The sequence below is a fragment of the Melanotaenia boesemani genome, chromosome 16, assembly GCF_017639745.1.
Source record: "Melanotaenia boesemani isolate fMelBoe1 chromosome 16, fMelBoe1.pri, whole genome shotgun sequence".
NCBI lineage: Eukaryota > Metazoa > Chordata > Actinopteri > Atheriniformes > Melanotaeniidae > Melanotaenia > Melanotaenia boesemani.
The window spans coordinates 16,583,310-16,600,278 of NC_055697.1; the positions used below are offsets into that span (position 1 = coordinate 16,583,310).

At 38.6% G+C, this 16,969-nt stretch overlaps 2 protein-coding genes across 4 annotated transcripts in view; both read left to right on the plus strand.

Moving 5' to 3' along the window:
• Positions 1 to 402: 402 nt before the first annotated feature.
• LOC121656162 (rho GTPase-activating protein 19-like) lies at positions 403 to 10,419 on the plus strand. Of its 2 annotated transcripts, XM_042011229.1 has the most exons (11): positions 403 to 536; positions 824 to 1,077; positions 2,797 to 2,877; positions 3,387 to 3,596; positions 3,731 to 3,957; positions 4,051 to 4,137; positions 5,623 to 5,688; positions 6,087 to 6,305; positions 6,398 to 6,493; positions 6,647 to 6,736; positions 8,069 to 10,419. In XM_042011229.1, exons 1-10 carry the CDS (start codon positions 490 to 492, stop codon positions 6,701 to 6,703), a joined length of 1,344 nt encoding a protein of 447 aa, XP_041867163.1. In that variant the 5' UTR covers positions 403 to 489; the 3' UTR covers positions 6,704 to 6,736; positions 8,069 to 10,419. The 2 variants fall into 2 exon arrangements, with proteins under 2 accessions (XP_041867163.1, XP_041867164.1); XM_042011230.1 differs by lacking the exon at positions 824 to 1,077 and having other exon boundaries at positions 420 to 536.
• A 1,892-nt stretch (positions 10,420 to 12,311) lies between these two features.
• The window catches only part of slit1a (slit homolog 1a (Drosophila)), an 83,037-nt gene continuing 78,379 nt past the window's right edge, over positions 12,312 to 16,969 (plus strand). For both annotated transcript variants that reach the window (XM_042009649.1, XM_042009650.1), the window contains exon 1: positions 12,312 to 12,865. In XM_042009649.1, the coding sequence (XP_041865583.1) occupies positions 12,663 to 12,865 (203 nt within the window). In that variant the 5' untranslated portion in view covers positions 12,312 to 12,662. The remainder of the gene's footprint in view (positions 12,866 to 16,969) is intronic.

Below are 16,969 nucleotides of genomic sequence, written 5' to 3' on the forward strand. Positions count from 1 at the left end.
ATTTTACAATTCAGCACCAAAACAGGTAATGAATTTAGTGCTTGTGTCCATTTAAAATAGATTAAAATAGATTTTATTATTATTATTATTATTATTATTATTATTATTATTTCATTTTTATTCAAAAAAGGCTTGGTCGAGATACCCAGGCATATCTTTAGGTTCATTAATGGCAACGTAGGATAACACAGCATATAACTAGACTGTCTCACACACTTGCCAACATCCCATCTTTCCATTACTGGTGTCCAACTTCTTGGCTCAGTCTTTCTGCCTAACCAGTTACTAAAGATGGTCGACTTTTGCAACCCGCATGCGCATTCATTTTGAAAGCCTGCTGGTTCTGGTTTAGTGCAGCGCAATATCTGGTTTAACGGTCGCAACATACGTATGTTTCGACCAATCCAGAGCCTTCAATATTAAGCTCTGGGCCAATCTTAACACTGTGGGTGGGACGAAAGATGAAACCGCGGAAGATTCAAAAGGAAAATGGCGACTACGAATGATTCCCAAAACAATCACAAACTGGACAGGAGGTACATTAGTTAAAATTTTATTATTTTGTTCATTATTTAAAAAAAATACAGATTACAACCCTGTAGTATACCCTTCCAAGATATTTAGTTACAATTAAACGCATTTTCAGTACTTTTTATCGTGACTTTATCAAACCTTTTCCTGTTGCCAGCACATCTATATAGCCTTTTATGCTAACATTCACGCTGAGAGACAGTCCTGGTTGAGCCGTTTGTTTATGCTACCAGTTTAAAGGTTTGTTCATTTGTAATCACCACTCCGTGGTGTCTGTGTTTCTTCCTAACAGGGAAACAAAGTGCAATGTGTTCAACAGTCATGAAACAACAAGTGGAAACCAACCTGTCATCTTTAACCCGGATTTCTTTGTGGAGAGGCTAAGACACGAGCACCCACAAGCCTACTCGGATTTGGTCCTTAGTAATATCACTCGACTTGTAGATCTGCCGGGGGATGAGTTTGCACAGCTAACGGGAGAGTCGGAGCCTAAAGTGCCTTCTTCCACTGGGTTTTTGCGCTCTTTCAACTTCCTCAAACGTAAAGGTTAGGCTCGAAGAGTCCATTATGTGAGCAGAAAGAAAGAAAACTGCTCACACAGACACTATATTAAGCTATTACTGTAATTACGTACCATGAAATATAAGATAGTCTTTTGGATTTGATGTGATATCTTCAGAAGCCCAACATGTTGTGCTTGATTTTTATAAATATATTTTTTATACAAATGTTCAGTTCAGTGTCACTTCAGCAGCATCAAATCTCCATAATGAACAGGTTGCTTAGCCCTTCCGAAAATGAAAGTGCACTCCATCTCACTTCTAAATGTATAAGGATATTATAAAAGTAACTTCATTCTTAACAGGTCTTAAAAGTAAGTAAATATAACTTGGATGAGCAATAAATTGACATATTACACTCTGCCATTATCTGTGTTACAATAAAGCCTAATTGCAGAGGCAGCAGCCTATGTGGAAAAAAACATTTTACAGCCTTATTGCTTCTATATGGAATAAGGTTAGTAGCAGCATGGTTCTACAAATAAAATGGTCTACATTCATTCATAAAATCTGTGTGAGCACCTCTATCATTGCAGAGGTTTTGTCAGTTTGCTGGTCTCAGGTGGGATGTGAACACAGTGGCGATAAGGCAAGACATCAGCAACATTAGTAAATTATTTTACTTTCATTCATTCATTTTCTATATTGCTTAGTCCAATTCAGGTTTGTGGGGAAGTTCAAGCCTATCCCAGCAATTAGCAGGCGAGAGGCAGGGTACACCCTGGATAGGTCACCAGTCCATTGCAGGATGGAAGTGGAAAATATTCAATACATTTAGCAATATTCCCAAGAATGGACAACCCAACAAGCTCAATGCCCAAGACTTCTGGAAGAATGTACTTTGGGCAGATGAGACCAAGATGGAGATGTGTGGTCATAATGCACAGGGTCATGTTTGTTGAAAATCAAATGCACCATATAACCCCACCTCATCCCAACTGTCGAGCAAGTTTGTGGATGAGTGATTTGGGCTTTACTTTTTATCCACAGAATATTGAATCAGCCATGAAGTCCTCTGTATAGGAAAGTATTCTAAAATCAAATGTTAACCCATCGAACTGATAGCTAAAGCTTGGCTGAAGCTGTGAGAAGATACAGAAAAAAATCCCAAGCACAACAGTGAATCTGCACCAGAAAGGCTTCAAAGAAAAGAATTAAGATTTAGAAACCCAGAGTCTAGACATTACTCTAACTGAAATGCTGTTTTAACCACCCTGATCTCAAATGAAAATGATTATTTCAAGTTATTGCTGTTTTTAAAGGTAGCCCTGCAAGCTATTGAACCACAGGGATGTACTTGGTTCTTCACTCACTGCTTTTGCATTTTAGTTTTTTGTTAAATTACAAGCGAAATATGTCATATTCTGCTGTTTATCAGAAGTTGCATTGACATGGTAAATACCAGTCATTTATTTTTTTTATAATATCCTAACATGTAAAACTCAAAACCTTTTTTATAACCCTCAATTTCTTTACCTCCTTTTGACAAATTACAGTAAATTATTGAAATGGCATGTTTTATTTAATTGCATAAACTCTGAAGAGAAACCTTTACATAGTTTCAAGTCTTCTTGTCTAGGTTAGATATTCTTCAGCTGTTTTACATTATGCAGAAGGTGTTTAAAACTCAGAAATGTAATAGAAGACTGAGTTTACTTTCCTTCATGATAATAATCATCTTACTGTGCTATGTGACACCTTACAGAAAAAGGAGTCATTTTTGGGGCGCCCTTAACTGAAGAAGGAATAGCACAGATCTATCAGCTCATTGAATACCTGAATAAAAGTGAGTATTGACTCATATGCCATCTTTCAAAGCACACTGTGGTGTCATGGCTACATACATTTGCACATTTGCTTGGGTAAACTCACAACAGGAACTGATCCCAGCCATAGCAGTAACTCGTTTAGTAATTGTTTGATGATATCTTGACACATTTTGATATTGGATCCACTTTTATCTTTTATTTGAAATAGATATCAAGAATTTAGACGTGTTTCCTACTTGTTCTGTAACTTCGGAGCCCAGTGAATTACCATGAGGTCATAGTTTATTTCTAGAAAGAAATGATGTCATTCTCTAAAAGTGGACACTAGGAGGAAATGTTTCAGTCAATAATTAATCTGAAAGCACTTTGCTCCTGCTGACTCACTCCCCTCTTTCATTTACTCCATCTCTGTCTTCACTGCTGTGTATTTATCCCCTGGTGTCATTCTCATTCTGTGTCTACCTGCCACCACATCTCGCTTTAACTCCCTCTTCTTTGCCCCTTTCTCCTTCCTTCTTTCCTTCAGACCTTCAAATGGAGGGGTTGTTTCGTGTACCAGGCCACAGCTTAAGGCAGGCAGCCCTGAGGGAGATGCTGAATGCTGGAGCTGAGATAGATCTAGAGACAGGCGACTTCCACCCAAATGATGCAGCCACATTGCTCAAAGCCTACCTGGGAGAGCTGCCAGAGCCTCTGCTCACGCACAGACACTATCATGTTCACCTTAAGATTGGAGGTCTTTGTAGATTTATTTGCAGATTCTTGTCATATCATATTTGTGGTGTTAGAGGAAAAAAAAGAGTAAAAAAGCAACTTACAATTATGACCCTTTTGCTGTTTTGTAATAATTCCATTTTCTGTTGTGTCCAGAGCTGACCCGCTTCGACGATAAGGGGGATAAAACAAATGTGCCAGATAAGGAACGTCAGATTGAGGCGTTTCAGCTGCTTTTCATGCTGCTCCCACCGGCCAACCGCAGCCTGTTGAAGCTGCTGCTGGACTTATTGTACAACACTGCATGCAATCAGCACATTAACAAGATGTCTGCTATTAATTTAGCCACAATGTTTGCTCCTCACGTTATCTGGCCCAAAAATGTGAGGATTTTGTTTAACCCTCCATCTACTTTACAATGGCTTCCTTAAATTTCCACACCAACATGTTTTTTCTTTGGTATTTTATTGTTGCAGGTGATGGCAAGTGATCTTCAGGGAAACATAGAGAAACTGAATAATGGCATTGCATTCCTGATCAGGCACTCCCAAAAACTTTTCAAGGTAATTTAATTTTGGTTTGCTTCTCTAGGGTCTAGTTTATTGATACATTTAATACCATACCTTATTTAATACTTTATAAACAGTGTGCATAAAATGCTTCAGGATATTTGAGAGGTTGTTTATTTTAATTAGATGTGAAGATGTAATGACTCATAAACTGGTCTTGTTAACCTGAGGTCACGAGTACAACAGATTATTAAGTGAAACATTACAACCATGTGGCAAAAATATGTCTGGTATTCCTCTCCAAAGACAGGGGCTGACACACTGATATGTGATTACAGCTGTTAACTTGTGTCAGCAAGCTTATCAAAAGAACTATCCAGCAAACTCATTGGCACACAAGTCACCAAAGAACTTCAGAGTTTTTCTGCAGATCCAAATCACATTTTAATTGCTAGGCCGAGGAGGTGGCCTTGATGATGCTTGTGTTCTCTGAGTGGCCCTCTATCTTTTCTTCTTACTCATCTAAACTAGTGCAACAAGTAGAGCTGTTGCCACGGTTACAAGAAACGCAGATGTGGCACACAGAATAACGCAAATTTGATGTCCTTGCAGAGATCATTGGTGTTGTGATAATTTGTGCCTCTGCAAGGGTAGTTAGCATTGTTATTTATTTAGTTTTTGTGCTAGTTATTATTTTATTTAATGAACCTTTTGTGATTCAGGTTTTATTTTATATATATATATATATATATATATATATATATTAGCATTTGCAGTTTGATAGAAATCAGTATGAAAATAAAGAAATGCATCAAAGTGCCAGGCTTTATCTTTGATTTGAGTATATTTAGAAAGAACTAGATGGAAATTTTAGCCCTTCTAACACATAGTGCCCCAAGTTTTGTTGCTTTGAAAGATATTGATGGCCAGCTCTTTTTGAGCAGAACTTCAGTCTTTGATTCAGTCACTTGTTACGGCAGCCAGGGATCTCGATCTCCAGTCCAGTGATGAGTCTTCTCAAGATTATTGACAAGACAACACGCTTGCCTGCATCCTGGATAGCATCCTTGCCTTGATGGAAAATAAACATGTTTCTTTTTTCTTTTCTTTTTTCAACCATGGGAATTGCAAGCTGTTGACCACAAAACCTATACCTATGATATTCACCTGTTGATTTTATTCTTTCGTTTCATTATACATCTTTCTTACTGTTCCTTCCATTTGTTTTTATAATAGGCCCTGGTATTTTATTGACTATCCATTGTTATATTTCAGATTGATTGTCCAAAAACCAACAGTCTGAAGAACAAAATATCTTTCTTTCTAAATAATTCAATCTCAACTGTATATTTTCTTGTTTTTTTCTCTGCTATCTTGCACACATTATCTGCCCTTTAAAGTGGGCAGTTGGCTGCTTTGGTAGGTCACACTTTGCTGGAAGTGACATAACTGAGTTTTTATTACATATGTAATAATTTCTGGTACACGTGTTTTATGCTTTCAAGAAAGAAATCCTCTCATATGTTTCTTTCATTGAAGGCTCCTGTGTATATCAAAGAATATGCCCGATTATACTTCACGGGATCAAAATCTCTTCAGTCAAATGTAAGTGGGATTGTCCTTTTTGTTTCTAAAATGGTTTATTTTGATAAATACACATGGTGCTGCATCGTATATTTCTATAAAACAGTTTTAAAGCTCAATGTTTTTATTGTTGACTTTTAAGTGTACGAACTTTAATGTGCTGTTAGTTTAGTATTCTAGGTGTTTAAAAATTAAACCTGGAGGCAGTCATCTGCTACTGGTTAACTGAAATAATTTTTTTAAATTAACTTGAAATTAAACTTCTGAAGCAGTATTAAGCTATGAGTTAGCTATTATAAGTTTTTAATTATTTGTAAATTAATTGCACACATTTTTTCATCCCTGAAAGATTGTTTGTTTAGTGAGATATCATAATTTAAGACATCTTATCAAATGCTGTTTCTTATTTTTTTTTATAGGATGATTTGACTCTTTGGCTCAGGACCAAAGATGGAACCATGGTTGCGACAAATGCTGCCTCCCCATCTCCCTCCATGACAACAATCACAGATGAGATCTGCAGCATGGCCACCAAGTCATCTGAGACTCACAGTTATACCGAGTCTGCCCTCAAAGAGCTGTACCAGCATGTCAACAAAATGCCAGAGTCTGCCAAGAAGAAGAAACTCATCAGACAGGTAGCTTATTGAGACCATCATCAGAGGAAAAAAAAAACTTTTACAATCTGCTTTTATATCCAGCATATAATGCAGCAAATCTTTCTGTGTAGTTTGAAAAGCAGCCTGCGCTGACTCCTTCTGCAGACAAACAGGTGCCTTTCATCAGGAGACACTGGCGTTCACGCTCTTTGGGCGGAATTATCAAGGTTTGCTGATAGCATTCATGTCTCTGTCAATATCTTCAGTCTAAATCCTTGAAAAAGATAGCCACATCTACATCCTATAGACATGCTGTTTTAAATCCAGCCTTTATGCTTCAAGGTTTTCTCATCAATAATTGCTTTTTATTTATATAACAGAGGAAAGTGTTGGAGAAAGAAAACAGCACATCGCAGAGTCATTCAGCCAGCTCCTGAAATGTTTGACAAGGAAGAAAAACCATCAACTGTGTGAGTACAACATTATTTCACCACAAAATAAATCTTTTACGAAAAAGAAAATCTTCGAATGACAGCCGGACTCGTGTGTATTATAAGACCCATCAAATAATCACTATTGGGAAGACCACGCCCACCACTCTGTTTCTGTAGGCTGCAGTAATATACTGCAGATTTGACTACTTTTTTATCCACAAACAAAACCTAGTTGCTTCAAGTAAAGCAATCCGCCTGCAATAAACAAGTCTAATTATGAAATGATCCATTGCCACTTTTTAGACCTCTGTCATGTGTCTGTGATTGTTAGTTTTCACAAAGATTAAATACAGTTCAGGAAGCTTAGTGACCTACTGAAAGTCAGCAGGTACCAGGATATGAGCACTTATTGCAACAAAAGTGGCTGTTCTTCTAAGATAAGCTTCCAGGAGACTCCCCGTTTTCAGAGGCTCCGTAGAAGAAGCAACCATTATCTTACCAATAGTGTCACCTGACTTTATAAGAATATAACGTTCGGGAAGTATTTTATCAAGAAAGGTAAAAGAGACTCAGCTCTTTCAGGAAAGAGCAACTGGAAAAAAAATTGTGAAATATTGTGAAGCAGCTCTCTAGAGTTTAGTGTAACATTAAGATGAATTCAGTTTGTCTTAAAAATAACAGCATAAAGAAATACATGTTTGTATGGTTCTAAAATCACCTGTTTGTATAAGTTTAGCAAGGTTATTCTTTACAAGAGAAAGGCCATAATACGGTCATAAAAAGCACACAGAAGCAGAGTACTACTCAGAGAACAAAGGAGAGGAACAATCAAAGGAACGAGTTAAAGACTGACATTTGAGAAACATTTGTGCTCATTATCTAATTATTGTCATTTAGCTACAGATGTAGACACAGTTCATTGCTAAGTAGCAGCAGGACTATTGAAAATGTTACTGTGTCCAAAGGCTCATTAAATGCCAGTAACTGTTGCACAGTCTAATATTGCTGATTAGTTGACGAACTTCCTACTGCGGCTGAAGGAGCTGCCGTGATGCGGGAAACAGTCTCGAGCCATCTGAAAATCTTGAAGAAATGCCTGTAATAATTTCTGAAAGTGTACATGCATATGAAAACCACAAGTAGTTATTCTTTGACTAAAATGAAAATCATTTAAAATTTCATATTAAAATGATGTGAAAACATTTCACTTTAGAGGTTGTAACTAATAAATGAGAAGTGGTTTTCCTCAAGATGAAGCAGCTCTGTAGTTCTTCAGCAGGTCTAGCCTCACAGAGCTTACATTACTAATGCCCCATGTTACCAGCTGAAAGGACTGAAAACTGTCTTTTTCTCCTCTCTCTTCTTCAGGATTGTCTGAAACACTGTGCTCTTCAAAACTTGGTGAAACTCCAGACTGTCTTTATCCAAAGGTTTCTAAGCGATCATCTTGAAAGTTTGAAAGAAACAACAGCGTTCTCCACTGGATGCTATGTTAAACTCTGCTGTTATTCTCTTTCTTTCTTGTTTTTTGTTTCAAAGTTGGACCTTTGGAGGTTTGTTTATAATCCAATGTGTGTCTTTGTCCTAAGTTAGCAAGGACGCTACTGCTTACAACACATTGGTGAGGATTTTGGTGTATTTTTTTAAAAAGGTTGGCTCTCTTTCATCTATTTTTGTTTTTGTTTACATATACAAGTGGCATTTATTATCAAAAGTGAAACTGTGGTATCTAGTTTTATATTGGTTGGAAGCTTTTATCTATTTATTTTTTATCAGTTAACTGGGTGTTTCAAGCCCTTAAATATTTAGGATCAGATGTTGTGATCAGCTAGTACAGTTTTTCTGTTCAAATGTTTCTTTTTGTTGTGAGATTTAGGTTTAATAAGACCAAAGTAGTCAGTTGACAGATGTGCCTTAAAGTGAATATGTCTAAGTTATTGGATAATGGAAATTTTGTTTAATATTAGAGTATTTACCTTCCAACTTTTCTGAACTTTCTATAAGGAGTTCTAAGTTTAAAATGAGAGATTCAATACCAAGAGATGCTGAGTGAAAAACATTGGATGATTGGTTTGAGCATCATATAAATATTTTTTGTTTTTGTTTTCACTTTATTTTTCAAACCTGTGAATGCTATCAGTTTGTTAACTACTGTTAATTTAAGCTTATTTTGTTTTCTTGTTTTTGCCCTAACATGACCTGTTGTGGTCATGAAGCCTGTTTTAATTCTTATATAATAATATACAGAGATTTAAAGCTCTATGCATTCATAGTTTTAGGTATAAAGCAAGATGCTCTTGTTTGTTATTGTGGGGATTTTACATTTTTGTGTGTTTTTAATACCTTTATCAGATTTCATTGGCAGGTTGAATCCAATTGAAGAGGAATTTGTTGTTGCTCTCAATGTGTTTTTTTATATAGAGGTATACTGGGAGAATTTCTGCTTCTGCCACTTTAAAATCACTCTGTTGTCTTAATCTGAGTAAAACACCTTTGCAAAGCTGTTACAATTGAACTATAATATGTCAACTGTTGGAAACAGATTACACTGATGCTACTGTGAAGCTATGCAACTCACTGTTATGAAAAGACATTGAGACATTTTATGCTTTTTCTAAATGTTTTCATTATGATTATAGTGGCTTGTGTGATGCTGATTTCTTTTTTTAGCCACAAGGTGATGCTGTTTAGTTACAAATGATTGGTGAGCTGCGGCGCATTGAGCACAGCATCTTGGGTTCTGAGTCAAATCAACTGACCAGATTCTGTCATTATGTGAAAAATTCACATTACTGCTACTTCTGTGTTTCACCATATACTGTATTTGCAAATGCATCTATGCATTCCCACTATTTTGTAGTATTTTTTAAGTGACTTGTCTATAATATATGTGCCCAGTTTATGATAGTACAGTTTCAATTTATGGTGACATTTCCCTAAAGACAATAAAAGTCACTATTTGCTTCCCCCATCTCTTTGCTTACTCTTATGTCTTCCATCTTGTACAGTAGGTCACAGTGTGCTGTAGGTAGGAAGCAGGCAGCAAGCTGCTTGTTAACTTTAGTAGGCTATGGTAGCAAAAGAGATGCCAAATATAATTAAAATCTACATCAGTTTTAGGCTTATGACCAAACTATGACTAATGCTACCAAAAAGAGAAAAAAAAAGAAAGCTAAAGAGAAACAGCCGCTGCATAAAAGCTATTTTTCAGTCGTTTGCAGAAACTATTTTTTATGGAATTTTGGGAAGGGGGGGGGGGGGGTAGTAAGAGTGAAGACAGCTTTCCACAACAGCAGGAATGTCTCGGTGTCTCATTATGGTGTCCATGTCAATGCATGCTTGGTATTATAAGTATATGTTGTAAACATCTGTGAGAATGGGTCTGCTTTTTCTCATGTTCTCTAAATAAACAGCAGACAGCTTCCATAATAGGAAAAGTATTGTTTTACATCTCCAGAGAAATTATATTTAGTTTGCTTAATCCAAAATGAGCATGATGACTGTAAGATGACTTGCTTAAACTGTAATCAACTTCACATTCAATGTTGTGCATTTATCTGCACGTTGGTGAATGGATGTGATTTGGCTTGAAGTCTGTGCACAAAAATACCTTATGGAAGATCTTGCAAGTATAGCTCCAGACCTCAGTGAAATTTTCTCTGGATGCTAAATTTGCTTTCTTGTTGCTGTCACAATAAAGTCAAGTTCTCAAGACTGAATAGATTTAGTCCTGTATTCTCTTTGGTTGTGAGTTGTTAGTAAATAGTTATTAAACTTCACTGGCTCTGGCAGTAACGTGAAGTTTTAAGTTGGCTAATATTCAACATTAATTGCAGCTCCTCATTTGAATCAGCTCTTCCTGAGGTCTCATGTTTTGCAAACTCTCTGCCAAACTATTGTAATTGCTGCCATGTCCTCCCACGGCTTTTGAGAGCTGCAGAATAATTCCTGTTGTGTATTTGTGTGCATTTCTATCATGGCTCTGTAAGAGCGGAGGGATGTTACCACCACCCCCCATAACCACTAAACACCACTGTCTCATCTTTAATTAGCCATCCATAGACTAAACTCTACTGACATTTTCTTTGAAACAAATGGAACTTTTTCACATATACATGTGTGTACACCTGCATTTACACATACATACAAAGACAGAGTTGGTCAAAGAACACGGCAGACAAAAATACATAAATTATAGTTTTTTTTTTCCCCATCTTTGTTGATTATTCAGTTAACATTAATCTGTCTCCTAGCTGAGTTATTTGTTTACTTGAATAATGTTGGACCCACATACAGAGCAGCACTCTAGTATTGACTCAAGCTGAACACCATTGGCTGAAAGATGAGGTTTTATTTGGCATATATTAGTTCTACAATGTCAAATCACACGGAGTAACACTAAGTAACTTTCAGGGGTACCATTGCATGTTGGAGTAGTGTTTTACATGTAAAGTCTATTTCATTAATACTAATTTTTTAAATTCTCATAGTGATATGTGTCTAATTTTAAAATGCTGTCACCATGAAATGTATACCCTAACCTGAACTCAAATGAATGAGAACCCAGGTTCGCACAACATTTAAAACACTGATTTGCAATTCCACAAAGTGCAAAAATGAATTTGGAAAAGTTTCCTGAAAGCTACAATTACACTGTCAACAGTGGCCAGACTCTGATTTATACACTGTTTTCACTAAATGGCGACTTTTGCAAAATAATATTTATTAAGAATTCCATTAAACTAAATAATAGCCTACAGATGCAGCTTATCATTTAATTTTCCCTTTCAGCAAAGCCCTGTTTGTCTTTATGCTCTGAGTCCATAGTAGGGAGCGCATGGTGCTGGCGTTAGTGGTGGATTCTGTTCCAGCTGCCTGCATAAATCCAAATAACAGACCAGGTATGAGTGTAGCTGTTTATCTTTTTATTTGCTTATTAGGATGTAGTCTACACTTCTGAAGCTTTGCAGTGCTTGAAATATAGTGTTGTCTTACTTTTATAGCCGTGGTCACCCCTCCAGAAGATTCATGATCTATGGGGAGGAATGAACACGTACGTGTGTGTTTTTTCCACCACAGCTCCCTGCAGCAGCCTCTTTCTGTGTGGCCACACTTGCTTATTATTTATTCCGGCTTTTTGACTCCCTGATCCGAGGTGTTGAATCTTTATTCCCCCTGTGGATTCTCCTTGTAGAGGCACACACAGCCCTGTCTCCCCACAGCGTCTCCCTCCGGGCATGGGCTCTGCAGTGTCATGCAGGTTAGGGCTCTCTCTTTAGGGGCTTGCCTGGAGGCAAACCTAAGAAAAAATAGGGAGAAGAGAGATATTTGGAGTAGATATGTATTGTGAAGAGTCAAGGGAATGAAAAGGGGATCTCAGGAATGAGAGTGAGTTCAGGCAGGGTTCTGGTGGGTGGAGTGGGGGGGTGCTATACGAGGAGGCACAGGAGTGGGGGTGGAAAGGAGGGGTAGGGGTGGAGTCGGGGGCTCTGCTATTTGTAGATCCTTGTGATGGATGACTGGTGTGTGTATGTGAGAGAGAGAGACTGGCTTTTTTTTCTGCTCTTTCCCTACTCCTTCTCTCTTCAGGCGAGCAGAACAGGACTGAGTGAGAGGAGGACAGACGTGTGCAGACCAGAGCGCACCAACTCCACAAAGACAAGCAAGAAGAGGAGTTTGTAAGGAGAACACAAGAGAGAGATAACAGTTTTTTTTTACATCAGCAAACTGTGGTGGATATCAAACCTGCATCAAAAGAACAAAAAGGATTTGTATTGTTTCACAGCTGAGAAGAAAATCTTGTCATAGTTTTTTTTTTTTTCTTCCTTCTATTTATATTCACAACAGAAATAAATTATTCCTGTGAACCTGTGAAGTGTAGCAGAACTCTTGGAAGCAGACAGAGAAAGAGAGGTGGACAGAAAAGTAAGGGGAAGAAGAGGAGGCTGCTGTGGTGGTGAATATGCCCATTAGAAGTAACTGTTTTGAGGCAAGCATGGGCAGCCTGGCCATGCACTGGATGTGGGTGCTGATGCTCTCTGCCCTGATCACTGGGAACACCAGTGCCTGCCCAGCCCTGTGTACCTGCAGCGGCACCACAGTAGACTGCCACGGACTGGGTCTCAAAACCATGCCAAGGAATATCGCCCGCAACACTGAAAGACTGTGAGTACCAACTCTGCTTACTCTCTTACGTGTGTATCTGTGTTAGAGAAACTACTGTGCTCTGTCTTCTCTTCCCACAGTTTCCTTGCTGGTTCTTAACTGTAATGTGGCAGTGCACATGACTTTGCTTAGACCGAAACAGAACAATAGCCCTGCCTGTAAGCAGTGTGTATGTGTGTCAGTCACTCACTGGCATTCCAGTCAGGTATAAATAGGCACGAGGGACTTGAAAGAACAGGAGCAGATGTGTGCCTTTCACATGTGTCCATAATTTAGTTACCTGCTTGTTTATACTTGCTGCTTGCAGCTTCATATTCTCTTTTCTCTTAAATCTTGAAACAAAATAGAGATTCTCATTTTTGCTCCACTTTTTAAATGTCAACTTTAAAAAAATAAAGTTTCACTCAGTTTACGAGCAAATATTTGCCACCTGGTTGTGTTTGGCTGAAATTCATTGATATTTATGAACTTGTCTCCATCACTCATATCACAAATCTATAATGCTTATCTCTCTTCATCTAGCACCCCTACCCTTCACTTTTTCCATTTCTAGGCCAACAACTTTCCTCTCTCCCCTTACCATGCATTTGAGCCCTCACTTCATAAAATTGTTAAATCATGTAGAAAATTAAGCAAATCTGCTGCTTAAGTGAGTCTCGCATAAGGATCACATAGTTGTCTTGTTAAAAAAAAAAAAAGGTGGGAGGATGGAAGATGGAGGGAGAGGTGAAGCACACACTGGCCTGCAGAGTGGAGTTTGTGTCTTTTCTGACATTCCCCTAAAAAATTCATCAGTAAATCAGAAGTGAGGAGTGCAAGGGGAAATAGATTGTTCTATTTCAGCTTTTAGAATATCAGTCGTAAATAAAACATAGAGCAGGAACGGAGCAGCAAAAGCCTGTGTCAGAGGGAGCGTTGGCATAGTGGAAGCTGGCTGCATATTTTATGCTTTTCATATTTAATTTCTAAGAACACCTTTTTTTTGTCTTGCCTGGCAGCCTGCATGCTTCCAGGTTGTATAAATGCACATGCTGGTTTAATAGTGAACCTGAGAGGAAACATGGTCATTTTGTGGCTTCCTTTTACATGAATGGCCATTCACACTGGAAATATCCCTTGCCCCTTCACTCAAGAGCATTTTTGTGTGAAAAGTTGTTTGTGCGTTTGTAGGACACAAAGAGCTAAAGATTTTATCTTTAGAGCCTCTCTGGCTCTCATGAAGCACATTTGGTGCACAGCTTTTTAATCATGTTGTGCTTAACGGTCATGTGTAATTTATTCCTGGGTCATTGCTCTTTTTTTCTGATTAATGTGTCCGTGTGTGTGTGTGTGTGTGTGTGTGTAGGTCATGCAGAAGATAGCCAGTCTCTGCTGAGATGTTGTGTTTAACAATAGAAACTGTTCTCCTCTGTGAGCGGTTGTATAGGGTGATTCATCAAGGTGATTGTACAAATCAACACAGCTCGACCGGCCCCACATGATGCTCCCATGTGCATAGCGAGATTTATGTGTGTGTTTGGAAAATGTGTGATTGTGTGAGTGAATTTATGCAAGCACCGCTGGGGGCAAAAATGAGTAATGACTTGTTGGAATTGTTCCAGAGGTTAGTGACTCTAGTCTTTACCATATAAAGTTAACAGTTTTTCTTTTTTTGGTTGAAGCAGATCAAAGTGTGTGATGCTGCCAAACTGCAAGTGGATGGATGTAATGTTAAGTGTTGTCAATGTGGACTACAGAAAGCTTAGCATACAACAGACTACACCTCATTTTATCAGGCTGGTTTTCTCAGTGTTCCTGGATATGTGTGTGAATAGATGTGTGTGTTTATGCTTATGTAAACAAGGTGATGCTTTAGTGTGTGTGTGTTAGAGAGGGAGGGGGTTGGATTTTGGGGAATGTGTGTGTATGGAGGCTGTTGAGATAGACAGCAGAATCCCATTTGCACTTGTCAGTATGGGTTTGGCTCAGGTCTGACCCCTGCGCTCCTCAAACCGAAGCCTGTAATGAGACTGTGAGCTCCATGTGTTAAAATCACACCCTGCTGTGTATGGGCCTCTGGCCGCTTCCTCCCCCTCTGTGTCCTCTCTGCATCCATCCTGTGCCTTTTCTTTCTCCTCTTCTCTATTGTCTGTCTACCTTTATATTCACCCACTTTGGCAATAATCACATTTTAATTTCAATCACATTAATACCACTCTCCTTTGAGAAAAAAAAAAGTATAATGCTGATTAAAGCAGTTTACAGCCATTTGTTGGACAGGTATCAAACCAAATTGCAACCCTTAACTTATCTTTGTAAAAGCTGTGCTCTTTAAATTAAATGTGTGTCTTATCTGTGAATGAGTTGATTTGTAAAAGAGGAGGAGCTGTGTGTGCCTTCATGTAATTGCAAAAAGCCAGTTATTATATGCCAGAAAATACCTTGTACTGAGATCTGGGGGCATTTTGACGCCTCTCCAGGATAGAGAAGGTGGAGGCTGCTCACCATATGCATGTATTCTCTTTTGTTTATTCATAGACTTGATCATGTGCCTCCATATGTGTATGTGCCTTCATGTGGTGAATAAGTTATGTTAGATGAACACACAGGAGGGTTAGTTGTGGTTGAGGATGCGGGGCTCAGTTGTTTTGATAACTATGGATTTCAAGGTTGGAGCCAGGAGGGGTGTGTGCTTTTGCCAGGGCATGCCTGCAGTGTTTTTGGCACAGGCACATAGATGGTATAACTGACAGCTCGTGGCCACCTGATCCCTAATTTACCCTGACATGGCTGAACACAGGCTGCCCACTACCTGCCAGCTCTGGCTATGTGACTGAAGAGGAAGGAAAAAAGATAGGAAAAGACAAAGAAATGAGGTGAGGGCCTAAAAAGTCAAGACCAGCACAGAAACAGAGGTGGTAATCACTGGTGAAAGCATTACCAACCACAATGAGGAGGAGTGAATGTTTTAACTCACCCCACAAAGCTAATACATGAATAAATAGGATTGTGTTATTTATTACAAAGGGCAAGAGAGGTCTAGCCCTGAGGCAGATTGAATTTCCTTCAGGCCATTTTTACAGTCTAATATATCCATCCTCATGGCTGATAATCCTGTTAGGAGTAATACTGCTTGGAATGAAGATCATTCAGAGAATGTTTGTGCACACTAGAGCATTGTGAAATTACAGTCAGTTCAATTTATTACCTGTGCAACACAGTTGTGGGCTTCTCTCTTGAATCTTGAGTAGGATAATTAAATTTTAATTTATCAGTATGTGACATTTGTCTTCTGCCTGTCAAAGTATGGGGTAACATGCAGGGAGCACTTGCAGATCATAGCTCATTCTATAATACTCTGCTGTTTCCAGTTTTCATTTAGGCAGAGCACTTAGTAACCTTTTTACGCTTCAGTTGCCTTTTTACACTTAACATACATGTACAGTCAGAGCGTTGCTTGTTTAAACAGAGTGATGGGTGACCACTAAGCATCAAAGCCAGCTGCTGTGTGTCTATGCACACCACAGACCTACTGGCCTGTTCTCCAGATGAGTACAGCATCTCTAAGGATGTGTTTAATAGCACCCATGAGAGCTAGGAAAAGACCCTTTCAGCAGGGTTTGTGTGTGTGTGTTGTCAAAAAACACCTTTCAAGACCACTGCATGCACTTATTTTTATGTGCGGGCCTGACATGCATATATACAGTATGATGTATGTGCATGCGAACATGTGAGTGCACATGCGTGATTGTTTTTGCACGGCTGTCTAAGAGGGCCTGTATTTTAGCAGACTGAAAATTGAATTTGGAGAATCCACCTAGATCGCCTTTCATCTCTCAGAAGAGCAGCTTTGCTTTTAGACCTTCTGGCTCCACAGCAAGAAGCTGGGTTGTGAAGGGGCTTGTGGATGTGTGCGTGTTAAAATGCACATCAGTGAACACTCAGCGATACCGTAGATATGCCGTCGTAATCCACATTTCACGGTAGTCACAATGCTTCTGTTTGAAACAAGTTCAAGAGCAAATATTTGCCACATTTCCATGATCCATTTAAGATATGTTTTATTCTGCATGCTTATGTCACACTGGAGTTAATGCATTTTTCACGCTGGTTACTTTTAAGGTC

Bases quoted from the DNA above. Each gene is read 5' to 3' on its own strand.
- LOC121656162 (XM_042011229.1), top strand. From the start codon at position 490: ATGGCGACTACGAATGATTCCCAAAACAATCACAAACTGGACAGGAG. The intron at 1,078-2,796 runs GTTAGGCTCGAA...GACACCTTACAG, and splicing joins CAACTTCCTCAAACGTAAAG to AAAAAGGAGTCATTTTTGGG. The intron at 2,878-3,386 runs GTGAGTATTGAC...TCTTTCCTTCAG, and splicing joins CATTGAATACCTGAATAAAA to ACCTTCAAATGGAGGGGTTG.